Below are 23,497 nucleotides of genomic sequence, written 5' to 3'. Positions count from 1 at the left end.
TAAAACACTGATTTCTTAGAAGGAACTTGAATTCTCTCATTTTATAAATGAGAAACCAGAGAAGTTAAGTGAATTGTTTGAAAGTTACACAGATGGCAGAGTTGGAATTTGAACATAGGTTCTCTGCCTCCAACTCCAGTGTTCCTTAGTAGGTTTTGGGTATGAGTTATTTGGACTTTCTCCTTCTAAGAGCTATTTAAAGTTGTGTTGGAAGCACCCTCTTTTGTATAGACATGACAAAAATGAAATTGTCTCACAAGGGCAGGAGACCCCATGCATAGTTTGAGAAATGTTAGCAACTTATGGAGATATCACTGAAAATAGTTGACATACCTTACAATAATGTTCAAATACTTTTAAATTAAACTGAAAACCTGAAGGACCCTAGTCTCTGTAAGCTTATATCTCTCCAGGGCACTTGGCATCACTTAGGTTAACTGAATGCCCAAATGCTACAATAGCATGTTTGCTGTTTGATTTTAGTGATATCAAAGCAGAACTCACAGTTGGAAATCACAAGTTAGAGAAAAAAATAAAAGGAATTAAAAAATTATTTTTGACCAGAGTTGTTTTTTTTTAAACCCTTACTTTAGTAAGTATCAGTTCTTAGGCAGAACACCAAGAAGGGCTAGACAAGGGGGCAGCTGGGTGGCTCAGTGAATTGAGAGCCAGACCCAGAGACTGGAGGTCCTGGGTTCAAATATGACCTCAGACACTTCCTAGAATCACTGGTTCGCATGAACCTTGCTTAAAAAATCACTTGACTGCTCTTTGCCCCAATTTCTTTATCTTCAAAATGGGAGGGAATGTCCTTCCAACCTTAACTGTGATCCTTTGAATTTCCGGTTCTGCCTCTATTTTCTCTATACTCTAAATCCTTTCTGTCTTATCAGCAGAACCTTTTGAGTTTGTTCTCTAATGGCTTTTTCCTTTTGATTTTACAGGAATGATTGACAACCTCATTTCCCCAGATCTTATTGATGACAGACTCACCAGACTGGTGGTTGTCAATGCAATCTATTTCAAGGGTTTATGGAAATCACGATTTCAACCTGAAAACACAAAGAAACGCACGTTTGTGGCGGCTGATGGCAAGTCTTACCAAGTACCAATGCTGGCTCAACTGGCAGTGTTCCGATGTGGTAAGCTCACAGTTAGTGCCCAGAATTAAAAAACAAGGATATACTTTTGTAAAATCCAGCATTGGGCAAAGGCAGAGTGAGCCAAGATCTAGTAATATGAACAGTGGTTGTTTTTCCCTTTTTTAAAAGAATTCATTTTCTATTAATTTAAATTTTAATTAATAACTTTTAAAAATTTAAGTAAAAATAAAAAGGTTAGTGATGAGAAGGCCCTCTTTCCTTAAAAATAATGTAATAGCCTGTTGCCAGGAATTCACTTAAGCCTTTTAGGGCATAGTAAGACCTATGAGATCCTCCAGTGTCCTGAGAGTCCCAAGGGTCATTCCATTCACCATGTGACAGGCTGTGTTTCAGTTACCTGAGATCCAGCTCTGGCATAATTTAGGGAGACTTATTGCCAGAAGTCTGGCTTATAGATAGTGAAGTTTTTCAGCCACATAACTTTTATAAAAGCCATTTCTGTGAAGTTACAATCTCTGTCTTTAGGAGGATTTCCCATGATCAGAAAAATTAAAGGTCGCATGGATATTTTAAGAAAGTGCAGGATAGTGGTTAGAGAACAGACCTCCAAGCCAGGAATGCCTGCTTCAGGTCACATCCCCTAGGCAAGTCGTTCAACCTTTTAATGCTCTAGATACTAGAGTATATCTAGATCATATCTATTTTAATGCCCTATTATCAAATTCAAATAGAAAGGATCCCTGTGGGTTACATAGTTGAAAACCACAAATTAACATCTATGTTATATTGTATTTTTACTTATTTTCTTGTAATTTCCCAATCATATTTTAATGTGCTTTAATGTAAATGATATTTAACATCCAGAATTGGCACCTCTGCTCTAGTCAACGCACTGAAACTATAAATTGAAGAAAAGGTGCTAACCTCAGTTGGTAGAGGGAGTTTCTTCTCTTGGGAGTTTCTTGGAACAATGAAATCACAGATCTAGTCTCTATCCCTAATTAAATATCATGTGAACTTTTCCTACTAATGACTTAAAAACCTCTGTGCTCATTATCACAGCATGAATGAAAAAAGCCAGTCTTTCTTTTTCTTCCTTCCTCCCTCCCTCCCTCCTTTCCTCTCTCTCTGTCTCTATGTCTTCCCTTCCTTCCCTTCTTTCTCCTGGTTATTTCAAACCATATCACCTCTATAATTCAATAAACTCCAGTGGTTTCCTGTTGCCTCCAGGATTGAGTATAAGATCTTCTGCTTGGTTTTCAAAGACTTTCATTACCTAGCCCCTTCCCACCTTTCCAGTCTTTCTATCCCTCACTCTCCTCCATTTTCCCTGAAATCCAGGGACACTAGTTCTCCTTACTCTCCCTGTATAAGACCTTTCTTCTCCTGACTTTAGGCATTTTCTCTGTCTTTATCCCATGCCTACAACAATCCCCCTCTTCATCTCTACCTCCTGGTTTCTTTCAAGTCTCAGCTCAAAATCCCACCTTCTTCAAGAAGCCTTCCCGAACCTTAATCTTAGTTAAGATTACTATACTTACTTCATGTCAATGTGTTGGTTTAAAAAGATAATAATCTCTAAGGGTTATTCCCAATTTATCCCGAAGAGAGCTTGATTGTCCCTAGTTTTTTGGCATGCTCACCTCTTTCCCCTAGACTGGGAGCTCCCTGGGGACAGGGACTTTTTTTTTTTTTTGCCATTCTTTCTATTCCCAAGGCTTCCCCCTACACTCAGAGCTCCCTGGGACTTTTTTTTTTTTGCCATTCTTTCTATCCCCAAGGCTTAGGAAGGGCTTGATAAATGGAGCTGACTGACTGAAACACACAAGAGCCAACAAATTGGAAAAGGCCATTTATAACTTGAATCTAAAACTGGACATCTGTTATATAAAATATAACATTTTAATATTCACTGATAGCTTCAGACAATTTAAATGTTAACAATCAAGTTCTCCAATGGATCTGTGATCTGGTCAGTGCCATTATTCCTGTATGGCTTCCATCCTTACTTACTATCTACCTCAAGTCCTCTGAATATACCAAGGGTACCTTTTTATCTTTTTTAAATTTGGCAGCTCTTTTTGTGGTTAACCCACAGAGGAATTGTGGGCTGTTCGATTAATTATCTCTATTAAACTTTAACATAGCTGGGTAAATAGCAGCCTGGAAGGAGCAATTTATTCGATATAAACGATCCTTGCCTCTTACTACCAGTATGCCTCCTAGGAGGGCAATGTAGTAAAACATTTGCATTTGCTCATTCAGTAAAGGGTTTCTTAAACTCCTAACATGTGAATAACATGTTTTGGGGGGCTGTTGAGATACTAGAATGAATAGAGGTTGTCTAAAAATTAGACTGAAAGCAAATGGAAGAAGGTATCTTCCTATGTTTCTCCAAAATCCAAGAGCCTTCCAGTGTGACTACTAGTCATCACTCTTAGTTTTTGAATTCTCAATAGTGATCTTAAACAAGGTAATAGAACACACACCATTACCAGTCTTTAACGTGGGTGTGCCATGAGTACTTTCTGATACCAGGCATGGTATCAGATTGCTATTTTTAAGTTTAATATTCATTAAGTATCTATTATGTGTAAGATACTGACAAAACCAACATTTTTTTTCTGCTACCCTCCTTCCCCCTGAAGTTTCATTTCTATTGGGAGTTGAGGGAATGCAACATTTACACAGGTTAAGTTAACCCAGAGAAGTTTCAAGAGGGAAAGACTTGCTAAGAAGTAGAGATCAGAAAAGACCTGTGTGGAGGGACAACTCCTGAGCCATTCTCTGAAGGTAACTAGAGATTCTTCAAGACAGAGGTGAAGAGAGCACTCAGACTTGTGGGCCCACTTATAAAGACACAGAAAGAAGAGATAGAGGGTCATGTACCAAGCGTAGTTAGCAGATCAATTTGCCTGGAACCAGAAGTGCACCTAGAGAGCTATCAAATAATACTGGGAAAGTAGATGGGAGCTCTTACACTTCAACATTTTGGAAAGTTTAGACTGAGACCTACCCTAAAACAGAGTAAAACAAACGAATTGCTTTTATGGGTCCTGCATAGCTGAGGTAGGTAAGTGATTTTTTTCCCATGATTACATGATTTATGTTTTTTCTCCCTCCCCTATTCCCCCTCACTCCCAGAGTTGACAAGCAGTTCCACTGGGTTATACTTATATATTATCACTTGAACCCATTCCATATTATTCATTTTTTAAGAGTAATACTGTCAAACCAAATCACATACCCATATAAACAAATAAATCACAAGTTTTCTTCTGCATTTCTGCTCCCATAGTTCTTTCTCTACATGTGAATAGCATTCTTTCTCATAAGTCCCACAGAATTGTCCTAGATCATTGCTTTGTTATTAGTAGCAAAGCCTTTGATCATCCCACAATGTTAGTTTCTATGTATAATGTTCTGCTGATTCTGCTTATTTCACTGTTCATGGAGGTCTTTCCATTCTTATAGAAATTCATCATTTCATTATTCTTTATAGCACAATAGTATTCCATCACCATCATATACCACAATTTGTTCTGCCATTCCCCAATCAAGGGATATTTTCCCTCATTTTTCAATTTTTTGCTACCATAAAGAGCTCAGCTATAAATATTTTTGTACAAACAGATCCTTATCCAGTTTTTTTAATCTCTTTGTGATATAAACCTAGTGGTGGTATGGCTGTATCAAAGGGTATGCATTCTTTTAAAGTCATTTAGGCATGATTCCAAATTGCCCTCCAGAATGGTTGGATCAATTCACAACTCCACCAGCAAAGCATTAGTGTCCCAACTTTGCCACATCCCTTCCAACATTTATTATTTTCTTTTATTGTCATATTGTAGATAAGTGATTTAAACCCTTACTAGAATTATTCATTTGAAAAGAAAGAAAGCTACAGAGACTTTAAATTATTCCTTTTGCTTTAGGTTAGGGAAGAGGGCTTTTATTTTTTCAGAAAGCATGTGATTGCTTTTTTTTTTTTTGATATCTTCTCTGGGGGTGAGAGTAGAAATGAGGTATAATTGAGGAAGCTTCATATTGGCATACATAAAACCTCTCCAAGCAGCCTTGGACTTTCCAACACTTTTCATTCCTTGTTTTCTTATATTTCATTCAAATTTTCTAGATTACAATTCCTTCAAGGAGAAATGTTTGTCTTCCCATCATTTTTTCTTTTCAAGCTGTCAAGTGAGATTGTATCCTCTTTGACACCATCCCCAAGCTCTTCTAGTTAGAAATTATATTGAGTGTCCTTTAATATCCTCAAATGTGGAATAAAGCACAGAGAAGGAATACATCTAAGAGTTAGGATAACAGTGATGGGGAAAGAATTTTTCTATTCTGTCAAGAGGCTGCGTACCATCCTGTCTGCTCCTGATTCCTTGTCTTAAGGAAACAGCAACTTTGAGCTGTAGCAGGTGTGATTTCTTTTGGCTGCTCAGTTGTCTTGTGTTGAGAACACCACTTGAAAAGTGAAGTGCTGTTCAAGAAGATATCATGGAATGAATTATTTCCTTCTTTTAAAAATATTCAAAGAATATAATTTAGTCTCTGAAAAAGTAATATTTTCTTGAGGTTTTTTAGAGGGAAGCTTTAATTTATCTCCTCCTTGAGCCTACTCTATTTATCCATACTTTCTACTTACATTCCAGTGTATGTGAGTGTACATATACACTCACATACACAAACATATATATGTGAATGCTGATATATTTGTGATTAAAGCATGGAGATTATATGAAGATTAGAAAAGGCGATTGAATTTGACTATGTAGAGGCTGGGGAGTGATTGGCATTATAAATGGAAATCAATATAAATCACATATATATACATATATATCTTCATTTATATACATAGAGAGCTGCTTTTATGTTTGTATATATACAAGATCCCTGGTTGTTGGCGTTGTATTATTCATAGATTCAGAACTGGAAAAGGTTTTAGAAGCCATCTCTTCCAAAACCCTCAAATAATGAATGAGTAAAGTGAATACCATCATTTATGGCTTACTCCTACTGATTTTAAAAAAAATGGTTTGTTAAGGGGGAAAAAATTGTTCCAGTCTTCTAAATAATCTTAAACTATTTCCAAATTTTCAGCAAAATCCTAGGGACAGGGGGCAGTTGGGTAGCTCAGTGGATTGAGAGTCAGGCCTAGAGACAGGAGGTCCTAGGTTCAAACCCGGCCTCAGACACTTCCCAGCTGTGTGTCCCTGGGCAAGTCACTTGACCCCCATTGCCTACCCTTACCACTCTTCCACCTATAAGTCAATACACAGAAGTTAAGGGTTTAAAAAAAAAAAGGAAAAAAAAATCCTAGGGACTCTCAAAAAATAAATTTCTGGTAGAAATTAGACCAATAGGATGGATCATCATTCCTCTCCAAGGAATTGAAAAAATATTTTTGGTTCTTTCTTTGCTCTTGACAATTCAACTAATTTTCTTGAGAATCTTTAATGCCTAAAGCTAGAGGGGGGGGAAATAGAGAATCCCTCTGTCTCTTGTAACCAAAGCACAGTCTCTCTCATATCCTGAGAGTTATTATGTATCCCTGAGCAGAGGCCGAGTGTGCTTGGGCCGCTGAGTGGCCTTGTTGTCCAAATACTGTGGCTAGAGGGAACACCATGTTCCAAGAGGTTACACTAATATGCTTGTCTAAATATTTCCTCTTTAAAGAGAAACTGGTGTCATGCATTCCAGTAGCTGGACTAGTTCTATTGCATTTTATGGTGCTAGATGTTCTTTGGGTAACAGAGCATCCTATCTCTTATATAGAGGCAAACTTATTGTTTCTGATATATAGATTCTCTAGCAGGGAAAAGGCTACCTTTATGGAAGAGGGCAGAAAACCTCAACTAACTATTGTCCCTGACAGAGAAGAATGAGCTCAGATGTTATCTTCTTTTTTTTTTTAACACTTATCTTTCATTTTAGAAACAATACTGCATATTGGTTCAAAGACAGAAGAATGGTAAAAGCCAGACAATCTGAGTTAAGTGACCTGCCTAGGGTCACACAGACTAAGAAGTGTCTGAAGTCAGATTTGAACCCAGGATCTCCCATCTCCAGGGCTGGCTCTCTATCACTGAGCTCCCTAACTGCCCCCACCTTCTTCTTTTAAAAGGCTTTTCCCAATCTCCTTTGATGCCAATGCCTTCTCTGCTAAGATAGAAATCTGCTGTGTGTATATCTCACATATACCTATGAGAATACATATTTTCTCCTCCATAAAAATGTTAGTTTCTTGAGGACAAGGAATTTTGTTTAGCATTTTCTTTGCATCTCCAGTACATAGCACAGTGCATGGCAACATAGGAGTTATTTTTTAACCCTTGCTGTTTTAGTAACAACTCTTAAGACAGAAGAGCAAGGGGCTAGGTAAACAGAATTGCCACACAGCTAGGAAATGTCTGAGGCCAGATTTGAACCCATGTCTTCCTGACTCCAGGCCTGATGCTCTATCCATTGAGCCATCTAACTTCCCCCTTAATATACTCTTACTATATCCTTTTTGATCAATAGGCTCGAGAACTCTGGTTTCCAGGGGGAAAAAGCCAGTTTCCCTTTGGTACACAAATTTATTTTCCATAAACCATTCTACCTAGACAGCAAAACTCTTCAGAAATTCCTTCGGGATGCTTATACCATTTCTCTGTTCATCTCTGTTTTCTCCCCAACACTTCTTTTTGACCGCTGCTCATTCTTCTTTGACTTTCTACACCAAGCTCATGAGTTCATGTTGTAAGTGGTTGGCTTTTTAAAGCAGGATCTGGGATTTCATCCATGGGGGAAATTTCCAGTGGTGAATGTTGGAACTCACCCTGCAACTTACTGTATTAGAGAGTTGTTGGGGGGCCTGAGAGGCTGAGTTAGCCATGATTTGCCACGGTGACATAGCCAGTAAGTATCACAGGCAGAATTTAAACCCAGGTCTTCCTGACTCTCAGACCAACTTGTTACCACTGCACTTGTGTTTGTAGAGTTTAGAGAGGTGGAAGAAATCTCAGACTTGGTAGGGAGAGTCCTGAGTTTGGGTCTTAGCTTTGCAACTTATTCATCTATGACCTTGAACTAGTCACCTCACCTCCAGATGTCTATTGGCATATCAATAAAATGACAGAAAATAGTATTTATGTGACTTGTTTTATAGGAAGATTGGGAAAGTGCTCTCCAAGTGTATGTTTATAGATCAGTATGTTGATGGATCTGCTGTTTCCCTGATGGGGTTATTCCCTCCAACTGGACAACAATTCACCCATTTAAACCTCTCTGGGGAGTCTACCCCCTGTGCTATGGACCTTCTCATTAGATCCCTTGATAGAACATGGATGACAGCGAGACACATGTACTCTGCATCATATATAAGTATGTATACACACACATAATTAATAGAAAGGTTTTGGGGGAGAAAGATAGTTCTACAGTTTTCTCCTTTTGTACAGGAAATGCTGCCTCTTCCTTGGGTGTCAGGGACGCTCCTTTGATTTTCAAGATTTCAGGGGGCAGAGAATCAGTGGAGAAACAAGGTGGTTCTGTTACCCTCGACTTTGAGGTTCACATTTTAGAAATGTTTAGCATTCAAATTGACTGAGAAAAGACATGGAAAGAGAATCCAATATGCCTAACTGAGCCTGTTCTCAAAGATTGGAGATTATTCTTCATTGCTACTCTTTATCGCTTTGGTCTGACATTTGAGAAACTGTCCCCTCCACAGGTCATCATGTGCTCACATAAAGGACAAAGATGGCAATTTGTTCATGACCTGGTCTTCTGGTTTAACTCTTATCTCACCTTCACCAGGTTCCAGATTCTAAAGCAGCAATGTCAAACACAAATTGAAATGGTGGCCACTCAACTGTACTTGTAAGGATCTCTGCAAGTGGTATATTAACTTCGAAACATATGTGTGTCATCAGTGTCTTGTTGTATTTTTATTTATTTTGTTAAATATTTCCCAATTCTACTTTAATTGGATTTGGATTTCACTCAGGACTGTTGCCTTGGGCTATGGGTTTGACACTTCTGCTCTAAAGCCTGCTATGGGTACAGTGAATAAGTTTGTCATTCAGGACTTTTTGTTGAGCATTTCATAGATTGTATCTGTTAGATGGGCTAGCAAATAATTGCTCAGGGCTATAGAGACCCTAGTGGGTCTCTCCATTACTCTTTAAGTGAAGGACAACTTTAATCTTTTGGAAAATGAATGAGTATAAAACATTTACTATGTGCAAAGCACTTTACTAATTGCAGGGGATACAGATAGAAAAGTCAGGACAGTCCCCATGAGCTCTCAAGGAGCTCACATTCTAATGGGGGAGACAACACATGTGGGACGGTTTTAGCAGCAAGTCAGCTGGAGATGGTGGTCTTTTGTGACTCAGCCCGAAAGCATCACCAGAAGAATATTGATGATAAAAAGATGCACTTTCACTTCAAGGAGAAACCTGGGAGTCATTAAAAGCCCTGCACAGTTCCCCAAAGACAATCTAGCCTATTCTCCTCTCCCCCAGTTCAAAGCATGGCGCATTATCCAAACTGCATGCACTGATGGATGGTTATAGACCCTCGTGCTGTCTATACTAACGGGCCAGCTCTGGAGATTTTCTACAAATCTGAAAGTCATAGTGTCATGTGTCTTTATGGACTCTGGATGTATTTACTAGGCTGGCTACAAAAAGGAATGGGAAATGTCCCTTAATATCTTCCTGTTCCTACCCTCTGGCAAATGGCATGACACCAAGGCAGCCTGGATTCACTCATTTTCATAATTGACTCACATAATACAAAGCCCAGACCTGAAAGTCTTTCCAGAGGCACAGAATTTGCCCCTGCAATTCATCTGAGTTCCACACCAGGATACGCAGTGATTGCGAAATATCATAACTATTCCATCCAGACTCCTTTTAATTTGAAGAAACATAAAGCTGTATGGGGAATGAAGATGTAATTATACTTGGCCTGGTTCTTCCGAGGGAGCTATTGTCTATGGAGGGGAAATGTCAACCTGAATTGCCTTCTTCCTCCAGAGGATATCCTGGCGAACACTTTGTTGCTTTCCATTGGCACCACTGCCCACAGGAGTAGGACAAAATGTGAATTTTCTAGGAAATCTTTGAGACTGTACTGATGCTGATTCCAATTTCTTTTTTTTTCCTGTTTAGGGTCAGCAAGCACACCTAATGATTTATGGTACAATTTCATTGAACTGCCTTACCATGGAGAAAGCATCAGCATGTTGATTGCCCTGCCTACAGAGAGCAGCACCCCACTCTCTGCCATCATCCCTCACATCAGCACCAAGACAATACAGAGCTGGATGACTAACATGGTACCAAAGAGAGTGCAGTTGATTTTGCCCAAGTGAGTGTGCTTTGTGCTCCAGATAAAAGCAAAGCTTATTGAATGGGAAGTATTCAACAAACATTTGTGGGATAAAATTTGGTGGTTAAGTAGAACTCTTTGAAATATGTTTACTATTAGACACTACATATATAGTTTGATAGAAAGGCCTCTATCACATTGCAAATTACACAGTCTTGAGTTCTGGTCCTAAAGCTGCCATGTATTGGTTGTGTGACTTTGGGCAAGTCACTTACCTCTTTGAACTTCCATTTCCCCATTCATAAAATGAAAGTGGTTAGGTTCATGTGATTCATCTTTGCCAATAAATAAATAAATCACCCAATAGGGTCACAAAGAATGAGACATGACCGAAAACAGCTGACCCACAAAAAACCGTGAGCCTAATGAACTCGTGAGGTCACCTCTAGTCGTAAAGCTGTGGTCCTAATGTACCCCTTATAGAAATGGAATGTGAAGTCCAGGTTCCAGTTTGGAGTGCCTAGAACATCTCTTCCTTGCAGCATATTGTCATTAACTGCTTGCCAAAAAGAGCAGAGTTCCAGAGCCTAGTTCACTAGAGTCACCCACATCTACAGAAGATGAAGCTTTCACTCCAAGTCAATCACTTCCCATCTTGGAGGTGCCTCTTCTGCTTCTCTTTCCCTCTTCTCCTCCACCTCTTCTGGAAGGTGGCATTTAAGGGGATGGGAGACACGGAGCTTTTCCTTAATTGCTTCCTTTCTATATGTACTGGTTGTCTGTAATGTCATTGTTAGGGATAGCTTCTATTTGCTTGATATTTAAATTTGGGGCTTGAGAATTAAAATGCATATTTAAATTCCTATTTAAAAAATTTGCCACTGAGTGCTAACCATTTCCTACGTTGTTTCATTGTTGAATTCTTATAGTACATGTTTGTTCCTTTTTTTAAAAAATGTCCTTCTTTTGTAGATTCACTGCGGTAGCAAATCTGGATCTGAAGGCTTCCCTGAAGGCTCTCGGCATTACTGACATGTTTGAGCCATCGAAGGCAAATTTTGCAAAAATATCAAGTATGTTCAACAAGTTTTAGTTCTTAAATAAACCTGTGCTTCCAACTAAGAGTAGAGGCATCATGGCATTAGTGGCTAGGATAGAGAGCTAGGCTTTGAGTCAAGAAAAACTGGGTTCAAGTCTCACCTCCAAAAATTGCTATGTGCTTTGGGCAAGTTATTGAACCTCCACATGTCTTTTAGAGACTCCACGGGAGGTAACTACCAAACTTTTTGCAGATTCTGACAAGGAAGAGGGAAGGAAATCTCATCTGGGAATCATAAATCCTTCACATTAATTTGGGAGGGAAACAACCAGAATTGAGCATGTATTATAACTCTCTCAAGGTGACCGCTTCAAATTTTAATTTTCTTGCTATAGACATCACAAAATGGCTCAGTGGGTTTTGATAATTATAATCTTTTGTGTACAACTGTGTATATGCAAGGTTAAACTTACCAGAATTTGTCTATAAGACTTTCTTTTCATAAAGTAGACATCCCAAGCCATTTGACTCTTCCCTTTACCTTCCTCCCAAGATCTCAAAGCTCCAGGCTCGTTGTTTTTTCAGCTGCTCCCATGTGAGGTTAATAACTATATGGTTAGCCTGAATCCAGAAGTTCCGTTTCGGGTATGTTTCTATCTGGGAATTTGAAATGAGATTCCAAAGATGAGCTTGATGAGAGTTTTCTTTGGATCAAGAAAAGGTTGTTCCCTTTGCAGCCATTTTTAAGATTTATAGACTTGAAATTACTTCTTGCTTCTCACTTTTCATAACTTTTTTCCCAAAGTAATATTTCAAAGGTTTGCTCTGAATACATCTTTGTTTTTTCTTTTAAAATTGTGAATTTGCTCTTTTCCAGTTTGGGAAGTAAAAATATTTTAACTCTTTGCATTTACATATACAGCTATACATATGTGTGTGTATATTTTTTATACACACAGACACACACACACACACACATATGTATCTGAGGACAGCTTGGTGGAAAAGAAGATAGAGCACTAATCCTGAAGTTTAAATCTAGCCTCAGATATCTACTAGCTATGTGACCCTGAGCAAGTCATTTAACTCTGTTTGCCTCAATATCCTCATCTGTAAACTGTGCTGGAGAAGGAAATGGCAAATCACTTCAGTATCTTTGCCGAGAAAACCCCAAATCAGGGTCACAAAGAATTGGACATGACTGAAAAAATGACTGAACAATGCATTTTCCCACCTCAGAGGGTGCGCATTCACCTAATTATCCCCAACTCATCCCCAGGATACAGTAGTGAATGTCCCATGTGCCTGGCATTGTGAAAGGGCAGCTGCTGCCATGGGAACGGTAGTGAACTTCAATGAGGATGCTCTGTCCACTCCTTTATCATTATTTGGTGTGAATGGTTGCTGTTTGTGGTGGGAATGCTATGCAACAGAGCTTCCTTGCAAAGTTCCTCTGAGCTTTTAGAGAGGCACTAGGGTACAAGGGGAAGAGGGTTGCTACATTTGAAGTCAGAGAGCTTTGGTTTAGTTCCCCATTCCTACTTCTTGTAGACTATGTGACCTTGGACAAGACAGTTAATGTCAGTGGGTCTCAGGCTCCTCATCTGTAAAATGGGTTGGGTAATCTCTAACAGCCCTTAGAGTTCAGTAGTTATACTCCTATGATCTACAGGGCATCAGTCACCTAGGAAAGGTTTAAGGTCAGTGGCTCCTCATACATGACTTCCCATCTCAACAAGCCACTTCTGTAGACCTCAGTTTCCTCCTTTGTAAAATTAAGGGGCTGGACGAGGTGATCATTAAAATCCCTTCCAGTTTATAGAACTGTTCTGTAATTCAGCAGAAACTGAAAGTCATCTGAGGTGGGATAGCTAGATGGCTCAGGGGATAGAGAGCCAAGCCTAGAGTTGGGAAGACATGGGTTCCAATCTGACCTCAGATACTTCCTAACTGGGTGACCCTGAGCAAATCAATTAACCCTCATTGCCTAGCTTTCGCTGGACTAATTCTAAAACAGAACATAAGGGTTTGGGGTTTTTTTAAGCTTGTATGAGATGACACTGAGACAACCAACTTCAGTTATTGACTAACCTGATCACCTTCTTGCCACCTTCAGAAATAACAATAAAAATAACAGTTAGCATTTATACAGTGTTTAATTTGTTCCAGGCACCATGTTAAGTGTTTTTCAAATATGAACCCATTTGAACCTCACAACAACCCTGGGAGATAAGTGCTGTTATTATCCCCATTTTACAGATGAGGAAATTTAGGCAGAAGGAGTGTTAAGTGGCTTATCCAGTCTCACATATAATAATTGTCGGAGGCTGGATTTGAACTCAGTTTTTCCTGACTCCCAAGTCCAACATTCTACCCATTGTACCACCTCATGATCTGTAAGAATGATCATTTGTATGGGTTTTGCACACACTAGCCAAACCCTAGAGACCAGCACAAGTTTGACTTCCAATTAATTCAGTCTTACTTTGTTTTGCCCGAACAGGATCAGAAAGCCTTCATATTTCTCACATCTTGCAAAAAGCAAAAATTGAAGTGAGTGAAGATGGGACAAAAGCTTCTGCAGCAACAAGTAAGTCGTGAGGGTGGATGGGGTGCAGGGACCCCGCAGAGGGATCTTGAGGCGTGCCCTGCTCTTGGCAGGCTAGACAAAGCTGGCTTCAGCTCTTGCTCGCAGGTTTTCTTCACTTCAGATACTAAGGAGGATCGTGCTTTTCAGACCATGATCTGAAGGCAGAAGAGCGTATTCTTTCTCAGAACGTCTTTCCTTGTGCCACTTAAACTCCCCCTCTCTGTCCAAAACAGAGTGAAGGGCGGATGAATCCCAGCTGTATCATTCATACCTTCAGCAGCCTTTGACTGGCGGTCTGTTATGCCCAGAGCTCTACGTTAGGGAAGAGGGAAAGATGAAATAAGCCACAGAGTTAATAGTTCAGAAAGCTGGGGGTAAAGACAGACAGACATGATGATCAGAAAAAAAATCATCTCTAGATTGTATAGGGGACAGCATCCTGGACCTGAAATCGGAAAGACCTGAGTTCAATCCAGCCTCAGATACACTGAAAAACTATGTTACCATGGACAGTCTTTTAACTTCTACTTGCCTCGGTTTCCTCACCCATAAAATGCCAATGATGACAATATTGTATATCTCCCAGGGTTGTTGTGGGATCAAATAAGATAACGTGTAAAGCATTTTGCAAACCTTCAAGTGCTATATAAATATTAGTTGTTTCTAATTATTAGAAAAAGAGAGAATATAGTGTATATTTCTCCATAATTAAGTGTATTTGATGCATTTGCCAGTCTTGATCATTGTGACACCAAATCTATTTTTTCCTTCCATGGATTGAGTAACGTGGGAGAAAAGCAAAATTCACTGTGAAGCACCCATTTAATTTCTCAGTCTGTCCGTTCAGTGAGCATTAATGATTAGCACGTGGACTCCTTGCAAAGCGGAATTGTTTCATTCTTGTCCATGTAACTCCCCCCACACACACACACGCCTCAAACTGCCTGGCAATTTGATTGAATAAGCTCCTACTATGTGCCAGATACTCTGCTAGAACCTGGAGATAAGAATACAAAGGATGAAATAATCTCTACTCTCCAGGTGATGACATTCCAATAAGGAGACAAGACCAATGAGTAGATGGGATTTAAAAAAAAAAAAACAGAAGCAGATGGGCTCTCCCCTCCTCAAAGTACAAACCTTCATATCAGCAGCAGCTTTCATTAATGCGTTTTGCTCCCTGAAAGCTTTCACTTTGGGTTCTAATCCAAGCTGGATGGGCTTCCTTAAGCAGACTTAACATTCAGTTGTATTTTGAAGGGTAACGATAAGAATCCAGGATGGCCCGAAGGTTAGGAAAAGTCTGAAGGCATGCGGTTTTTTCTTTTGTACGTTATTATGTTTTTAGTTTTATGTTAATATTTTATTCTGAGTAACAGTCGCTGAATGAGAAGGAAAAAAAGTTGCTGTTTTGCTAACATCGATAAAATATACATACAATAGGACTAAGTAAAACTCCTTATCAGTGATTCAAAGGGCAACAGAACCACGTTACAACAGAGTTGGGTTTTAATAGATTAAAATACACTAACTATTGATAAGCCATAGGTAAGGGATAGAAGCTGACAGTGGAGTGGGGAGAAGATTGGGAGTAGGAAGGGAAAGTATAAAGCATGCTCCTTTCCCTCAGTGACCTTCCAGCCCAGTGGGAAGATTAGATTTAGCCACATTTAAATTTACTTGCATTCTAAATCATCCGTGCAAAATAAGTGACATCTAAGTGATGTAAAAGGAACAGTCAGAGTGGGCTAGAGTAGTCAGAGAAGACTTCATGGAGGTGGTGGCTCAAGCAAAACCTTGATGGATGGCTAAGCCGGTGGGCAGACTAAGAGAGGCTGGCGAGGGTATTATAAACAGAGGAAATGAGATTCGTAAAGGTGTTGCAATATATCAAATCATTTTCACTGAACCATACCAGACAAGAGGTTGGGGGGAAGAGCCTGATCTGACTTAGTTCTCTCATAAGAGAAATATGAATCCGCTCCAGCCCTTTCTCTTGTCTTCTTTTAATGACCGACATTTTTCTCTTCGTTCCTAACGCCTTTTCCCCTCTCTTTCATTCTTAGCTGCCATTCTAATAGCAAGGTCGTCACCTCCTTGGTTTATAGTAGACAGACCATTTCTATTTTTCATTCGACACAATCCCACAGGTAAGTGGTTGCTCCTGATTCTGTCTGGTACCAAATGTTGACATCCAGAGAAGTGTGTGGAGCGTCGCTCCTTCAAGCCTTAGACCCTCGAGGTTCCTCAACTTAATACTGTAACTACTCTATGGCAACAATTACCTAGCCTTTGTGTTGGATATCAGTCAGCCTGGAAGATCTTCAGGGAGGTGTTTTTAGATCAGAAACTTTTTGGCAAGGGCTCATGTGTGGCGGCCAGAGCATGATGGGACCTTTCAAAGTTGGGCAGAATCGTAGGTGGAATTTTTTTGTTACAGTTTAGGACAGTCATAATAGCATTTTAAAGGAGACTTACTGAATCCACCTGGATTTTCCAAAAGCTTAGAACCAGTGATCAAACTTGGTAGGAAATTTCACACTTTTGTGTAGCATCTCAACCTGTTATAACATTGACCCTGAGGATGCTTAAACCAAGATCGTTGACTGTGGAGCTTGGAAAACTTTAATGCAACGGGGCTTCGATATTTCCATATTGGTCCAAATGAAATCTCTTTGAAAGGAGAGTGGGGAGATAGATAAAAAGATATGGGGATATGGATGATAGAGATATTTATAAAATACACATACATATGTACACATATAGATACATTACCCCCATTGGGTGTGCACACATTAAAGTATATATTGCAAGTATATGTTTCCCTACAATCATTTTATCTGTGTGTCTGTGACCCATCAGAGGTATTCTTTTGCTGTTAGGTGCCCAGGGTGCTTAAGTTAAAAGTTCTTCACTCAATCAAAACTCAATCTCATGAGAGGATCTGAAATTCCCTTACACAGACACACAAATAAATATAATTATTGTAGTGAAAATATATGCTTACAATATTTGCAAGAAATAGGAAAAAGTTTTCTCTTATCATTTCAAATTTAAATGGTATATTCATCATTATCCTCATTGCTCTTTGTTTTAACCACTTTGAACCTCATTCTTCTTTTCTTAATCCCTCTGCCCTCTGTCATCTTTGCTATCAGCTGTGACTCTGCAGCCTTATGTAGTGGAAAGAGACCCAGATTTGGGGTCAGAGGATCTGGACCCAAATCCCACTTCTTACTTATTTGTGTGATTATTGACAAGTCACCAAAGTCTGGGCTTTGGTATTCTCATCTCTAAAATGAGGAGGTCGTGTTAGATTAGTCAATCAATAAGTATTTTTAAAGAGCTTACTGTATGCCAAGCTCAGGATAAACAGATATGAAGGCTAAAGCAATCCCTGCTGCATTATTCTGTGTTCAGAGAGCAGATTGAGGTTTTAGGAAAGCTGATTGTGGAGGAATCTGATGCTCGGATCAGTGCTTCCATCTTTATTGCAACTCCTGCATGTCTCAGTATCTAGTTTTATAGGCTGCTATAGCCAAAGACCTTTGTTACCTGGTGGCCAGCTCTCATACAAAGCAGATCCTTAGCTGACAGTCAGTTGCCAGCTCTGGCCTGGCTATTTACAACTTATGAGAACCTATAAAGGCTTTTGTTCTAGTAGTGTTGCCTTTGAGAGCCCAGGGTCCTCTTTATGCCTTGATGTAGCCCCAGAGGCCACTCTACTTCGAGTCTGATCTAGAAGGGATTCCTCATCTCAAAAAAATAAATGAATGAATGAATTTGGAATGCAAGTTTATTCATGAACTAAAAAATGATTTTTTTCTTCTTTTTTTAACTCTTCTAGGTGCTGTTTTATTCATGGGACAAATAAACAAACCCTAAAGAATATGCAAAAAAAAATTTGCAGTTTTTCTTTGAGAAGCAAAGACTCCTTTGCTGTGAAGGAAAGACTCGCTGACTACAACTTTAATAGTTCTGTTGAATATTTTTGTACATTACTCTGACTCTGTTCCAAAACTAGGTCTTAGGAAATGTGGCTGGGTTTTTAATAGAGCCTCCACCATAGAAGTATTGCTGTTCTAGGCTAAGTGTCCTAGGGGGAAAGGGTGGGGATGATTGGAGCACTAGAAGGCGTGAATAGAAAGGCTTAAGGCTTCAAAATGTCTAAAAGATTCTTCAGACTACTGAATGGTTACCTAGGCTAACAAATCTCTTAAGTATTTACTGTCAAGTTTCAGGTTGTTTTTTTGTTTGTTTGTTTATTTTTTTAATTTTTTTGAAGCCATGGCTTTTGGAAAAGTTTAACCAGTGTGACTAAAATTTTTATGGTAGTGTTGACTTTTTTTCTATGGAAAAAAAATTCTTGGATGCCTTTTTAATTCTCTTCTTTGCCCTTCAAAGACTTGACAATAAGCATTTGGGGGACAGAAATAACTCAACTCTCAGCCTTTTGTGTGTTTTGTTTTTGTTTTCTATAATGCATGTATTCACTAAAATAAAGTTTAATGAACCAATGGTGTCTTTGCTAGACAAGGTTTGCTGTTCTGTGGTGGGCCTGCCTCTGCTGGCATGTGCTCTTTCCTGGACTTGCATTTTTGTATTTTGTACAAAGGAAACAATAAAGTGTTTGTAAACAGTGGGGAAAAAAATGTTCCTTCACCCCCAGAAAAATCCTTTGTGCTTTTTTCTAGCTTTTGAAAATAAGACAAAAGACCTGTGTGAGTAAGGCTGCTGGGCACTAATACTTTGATCTGACAGCAAACTTTTTCTTCTGAACTTCTTGCCCTCACCCAAAACAACAACAAAAAAATCCCACACCTTCAGATCTTTCATCTCCTTTTTCCTCTGAGCTTGACAGCTAAACTTAATTCAGTCCTTCAATACCTCTTTGTTCATCTAGGATTGCAGAGGAGGTGCCTGAAAGGTGACCCACTCTAATCTCTTCTGCCTACCTCCACCACTCCACCAGAGAGGTCTATTTAGGCTTCCAGCAAAGGAAAGAGACTTCTGTAGCAAGTATCAAAAAAAGAGGTTCTGACTTTGGTAACTTGAGGGACTGGGTGGGCAGGAAGATTCTTTTTTATTCCAAAACTCAATCCATCTTCTTTGGGATCCCAATTTTCTTTTTTTTCCCCTTTTTTTTTTTTAATAAAACCTTTACCTTATGTCTTTAGAATCAATACCAAGCATTGATTCCACATCAGAAGAGCAATGAGGGCTGGGCAATAGTGTTAAATTGGCTTGGCCAAGATCACACAGCTAGGAAATGTCTGAGACCAGATTTGAACCCAGGATCTAGCATCTTTAGACCTGGCTCACTATCCAGTTAGCCCCCTAGCTGTCCCTACATGGGATCCTAGTTTTCTAAACTGACAAACAATTTTCATGAGGCTAATGTTACCACAGTTTTCTCTCCATTTTGATAAAGGGATTTCTTGAAACCCTGACTATGCCCAGTACAACCAGAAGACTTTTAAAGGTTTCTCACCACAGTTTATAAATGTAATTTTCCCCCTGGACTTCTTTTCCTCCACCTCTTCGGTCCCCAGGCTCTATTTGTCACCTCACAATGTGTACATTAAAACTTCAGACTTGGAACTGAGCTAATTTACAACTTGCGATAATGCCAATGTGCTGACTGAGCGGAGGTTTACTGCTTTACATTAGTTATTTTAAAATACCACTGGCTAAGCAAAGAGTGGGAGCCAGGGAAATGCTTACTTAGGAAGGAAGACCAAGGAATTGGTTGCAGGGCTCCTTCCAACAGCTGTTTTACATGCCAAAGTGTGGTTATTACACGCATTTCTCAGCAGTTTATTAAATTACTTGAATTTCTAAGACACTTACATGGTTTCTGTTAATCTTCTGACTCCATCTAGAAATTAATTTCAAAACATAAGATTTAGAGCTGGACAGAAAGAACCATGGAAAGCATATGGTCTCACCTTCCCTTCTTTTTCAAATGAGGAAACTGAGACCCAATTAGGTCATTATCAGATCATCACAGGATTTAGGAAAAAAAAAACTATATAGAGACCACAATCCATCCTCATTTTTTAGATGAAGGAATTAAAACTGAGGCATATATCACTAATTAAAGTCTATAGAGACTAGAAGAACCCAAGTGTCCATACTCCTAATGATTATTTCACCACACTGTGTTGACTCCCTAACAAAACTTTATTTTTATATATATATATATATATATAATTTGAACTGGTTTTCCTTCCAACTGGTTTGAATTAATGAAGTTTTATTAGGACACTTAACATTGTGATTTATTCTTATTGTTAAAACTGGAATTATTTCTGAGGCTTGTGGAAATTGAACAATATGAGATATTGAAAACAATGCTTGATTTGAAATCCTGAATCTTGCTACATGTCAGCTATGTGACTACAGGCCAATCTCAACTTCTTTATCTTGAAGACAGGGATACCCATAACCATAATGGCTATAGTACCTAATGTAAGAGAAATATAAACGTGAGATATTCTTAAATATTCTCCCAAGGTCTATTTTATTTTATTTTATTTTTTAATTATATTTTTATTTTTATTTTGAATATTTTCCCATAGTTACATGTTTCATGTTCTTTCCCTATCCCCAAACCCCCCAACCTCCCTTGCCAACACACAATTCCACTGGGTTTTACATGTATCATTGATTAAGACCTAATTCCATATTATTGATAGTGGGACTAGAGTTATCATTTAGTGTCTACATCCCCAATAATATCCCCATCAGCCCATGTGTTCAAGCAGTTGTTTTTCCTCTGTGTTTCTGCTCCCACAGTTCTTCCTCTGGATGTGGCTAGTTTTCTTTCTCATAACCAAGGTCTATTTTAGCATATAATTCTATCTCAATTTGTAGATCTCTTAGAACTGGACCCATCTGACAATGGGAAAATACAGCTAATTTCAAGGAGGGCAGACTCAGTCCTCCAGCCCAACCTACTTTCTCACCACCTTTCTCCTTGGGCTCACCACCCCAACTACCTACTTTCCACCCATCCCAAAGTTTGACCTGTTACTTTTTTTTTGTCATTGCTCCTAATCTGCTCCTAAATCTTGCAGTAGCCCAAAATGGGCTGGATTAAATTGGATATTTCTTTTAAAAGGATATGTGGTGTGAGATGGAAGGGGTGTGTGTGTGTTTGTAAAAGTTTTCACAATATTTCAAGGTGCATTGGTTTTGCTTTGTTTTTTAGTCATTTAAAATATAGTCGAGGCATTTTTTAAAAAGTTAAGGACTAGATAGGATCAATAGGAAATTTTTAAGGCAACAGTTCAGAGCTAAAATTCTAAATTAAATGACTCAAATAAATAAGACTACTTTCAGGTAATTTGATTTTACTCATGTAAGATAGACATGAAACACTTGGTTCACTGGAAACACATTTCTCTGAGGGAGTATAGTTTAAATAGAGGAAGGGCATGGCTTGAGAAGGCAATAGTGGTACATCTATCAAGATAAATTGCCAGGTGATATGCTAGATTTGAACCACCCCAGCTCAGCTGGGCATATGGGATCTCTACACCCACACTAGCATTTTCCCCATCTAGTTAAGCCATAAAATAGTAGTCAAAGCTGGCTTTAAATGTGAAGGTATCAACATGGCTGCTGCTGCTTCTTTACACCCAGGCTTTTGACAATTCATAAATGTCTAGGCTCCTTTTGTTCCCATCCTATTAGATCCTTTGGTGTATGTATGGGTATTCCAGGAGGACTAGCATCTCCAGTGTGAGGACGTGCTGAACCCTTTTCAGAGCTGCTCAACCACTTTTAGAGTCTCCCTGACACTCAGTTTTTACTTGTGGCTCCAAGAAGCCTCGTGCCATCTCCACAGATGGAGATGCCTAAGCCAGATCGATGGTTACTCTTAAAAATTGCCTTCCCCCAGTGGAATGGGCAAATGAGAGCAAATGTTCCAATGGCCATCAAGGCAGTAGAAGCGGGCGCTATGAAGCATTTAGAGCATGGTCAGATATTGAAGACACCATGCTCATCCACTGCATGTTGAATCATCAGCAGATATCTTGGCTTTCTTGACAGTGGACTTAAATGATTGTGAGAGTAAAAGGCTGACAAGTTTGTACAACAATGCCTCACTTAAATCCTATCATGTACAAGTCAAGCTACCACCCTATAGTGTCATTAGGACTCTAGAGAAAAAAAAGAACAGAAAACAAAAACAACTGTATTCTAATCTCTTGCTTTCCCTTCTCAGTGCAACCCCAATGTTATACTCTCTCAGGTATAGATTATGTGGAATTTCTACTAGAGTGACAACAAAAATATAAGCTTAAAGTTCCTAAGTTGCTCCTGTTAAGATCCATATATTGTCCAGATTTTATTGCTGAGTTACACATATGTCTCAGACCCTTGTAGGAAATTGTTCTCATGTGTCCTGTTTTCAAATTTTAATGGGAGAAGAAATAGCAAATTAGTTCCTTCATTCTAGTTGCTCTTGGAGCAATCCTCAATTGCTCAAGCAAACCTGTAGATTCCAGTCGCAGCAGACTCCCTGTCCTTTGATATCACAGGTCATCGCTATTCTCAACATCTTTGATGTCATGGCCAACCAGACCCTCAGAGTCACACCAATAGATCACAACCCAACTTTGTCAATCATAATTTGTTTGGGGGAGGACAAGAGAGTGAGAAAATCACCCAGGAACTTTATGCAAAACTGGCCTCTCATTTTTAAGAGGCCCTCTCTTGAAGTAAGCATATGTGACCTCTTTGACTCAATGTACGCAGGCATTTTAACCACATTCCTGTTGCCTAGAAATTTGTGGAATTCGGTGGAAAGCCTACAGTATGCCCAGTCAATGAATAAGTTAATAAATACCTACTGTGTGTCAGGCTCTGCTAGATATTGGAGATACAATTGGAATAAAACAATTCCTACTCTCGAAGAGTTTATTTTTCAGGGAGTGGTATTATATGGTCAAGAAAACAGTAAACTCAAATGATCTGAAAACAATAAGAGCTACAGCCCACTGGGGAGGGTGGGGTGATATCTGACACTGTGTGTATGTTTGCCTGCATTTGTGTGCACATGGGCTTTTGCATGCAATTAAACATACAAAGCAAACAGTTTCTCACACAGATTAGATGTCACACTGAGGTTGAAGAGAAGACAGGCAATTTTCAAGAGTAATAACGATAGATGGGAAGGACAATGACAGGTAGACCCACTCATCTCCACGCTGATGAGTGTGGTGCTTTCAATTGGACCCAGAACACAATGGATTGAAAAATGTTAGAAAGGAGGCGTTGACCCAAATAATTGTAAAGCTGTATGGTCTAGATGGCCCACAAAGTCTTTGTCCTTGGGAGGCAATTGGAAACAAGCCATCTGAAAAATCATTCATGAGAGCTTTTCAAAAGGACACAAGGGAGTGGCCCTTTGTACTCCCTGTAATT

The 23,497-nt window shown here is 39.1% G+C and overlaps 1 protein-coding gene across 1 annotated transcript in view; it reads left to right on the top strand.

Annotated features, from left to right (window-relative positions):
- Positions 1–18,725, top strand: part of SERPINE2 (serpin family E member 2) — a 77,216-nt gene extending 58,491 nt beyond the window's left edge. The window contains exons 4-9 of the mRNA XM_044667593.1: positions 945–1,142; positions 10,274–10,472; positions 11,406–11,506; positions 13,976–14,062; positions 16,129–16,212; positions 17,910–18,725. Of these exons, the coding sequence (XP_044523528.1) occupies positions 945–1,142; positions 10,274–10,472; positions 11,406–11,506; positions 13,976–14,062; positions 16,129–16,212; positions 17,910–17,947 (707 nt within the window). The 3' untranslated portion in view covers positions 17,948–18,725. The remainder of the gene's footprint in view (positions 1–944; positions 1,143–10,273; positions 10,473–11,405; positions 11,507–13,975; positions 14,063–16,128; positions 16,213–17,909) is intronic.
- The last annotated feature ends 4,772 nt before the right edge of the window (positions 18,726–23,497 follow it).

This window comes from Gracilinanus agilis, chromosome 3 (genome assembly GCF_016433145.1).
Source record: "Gracilinanus agilis isolate LMUSP501 chromosome 3, AgileGrace, whole genome shotgun sequence".
Taxonomy (NCBI): Eukaryota; Metazoa; Chordata; class Mammalia; order Didelphimorphia; family Didelphidae; genus Gracilinanus; species Gracilinanus agilis.
This window is presented reverse-complemented; position numbering and strand designations above follow the sequence as displayed.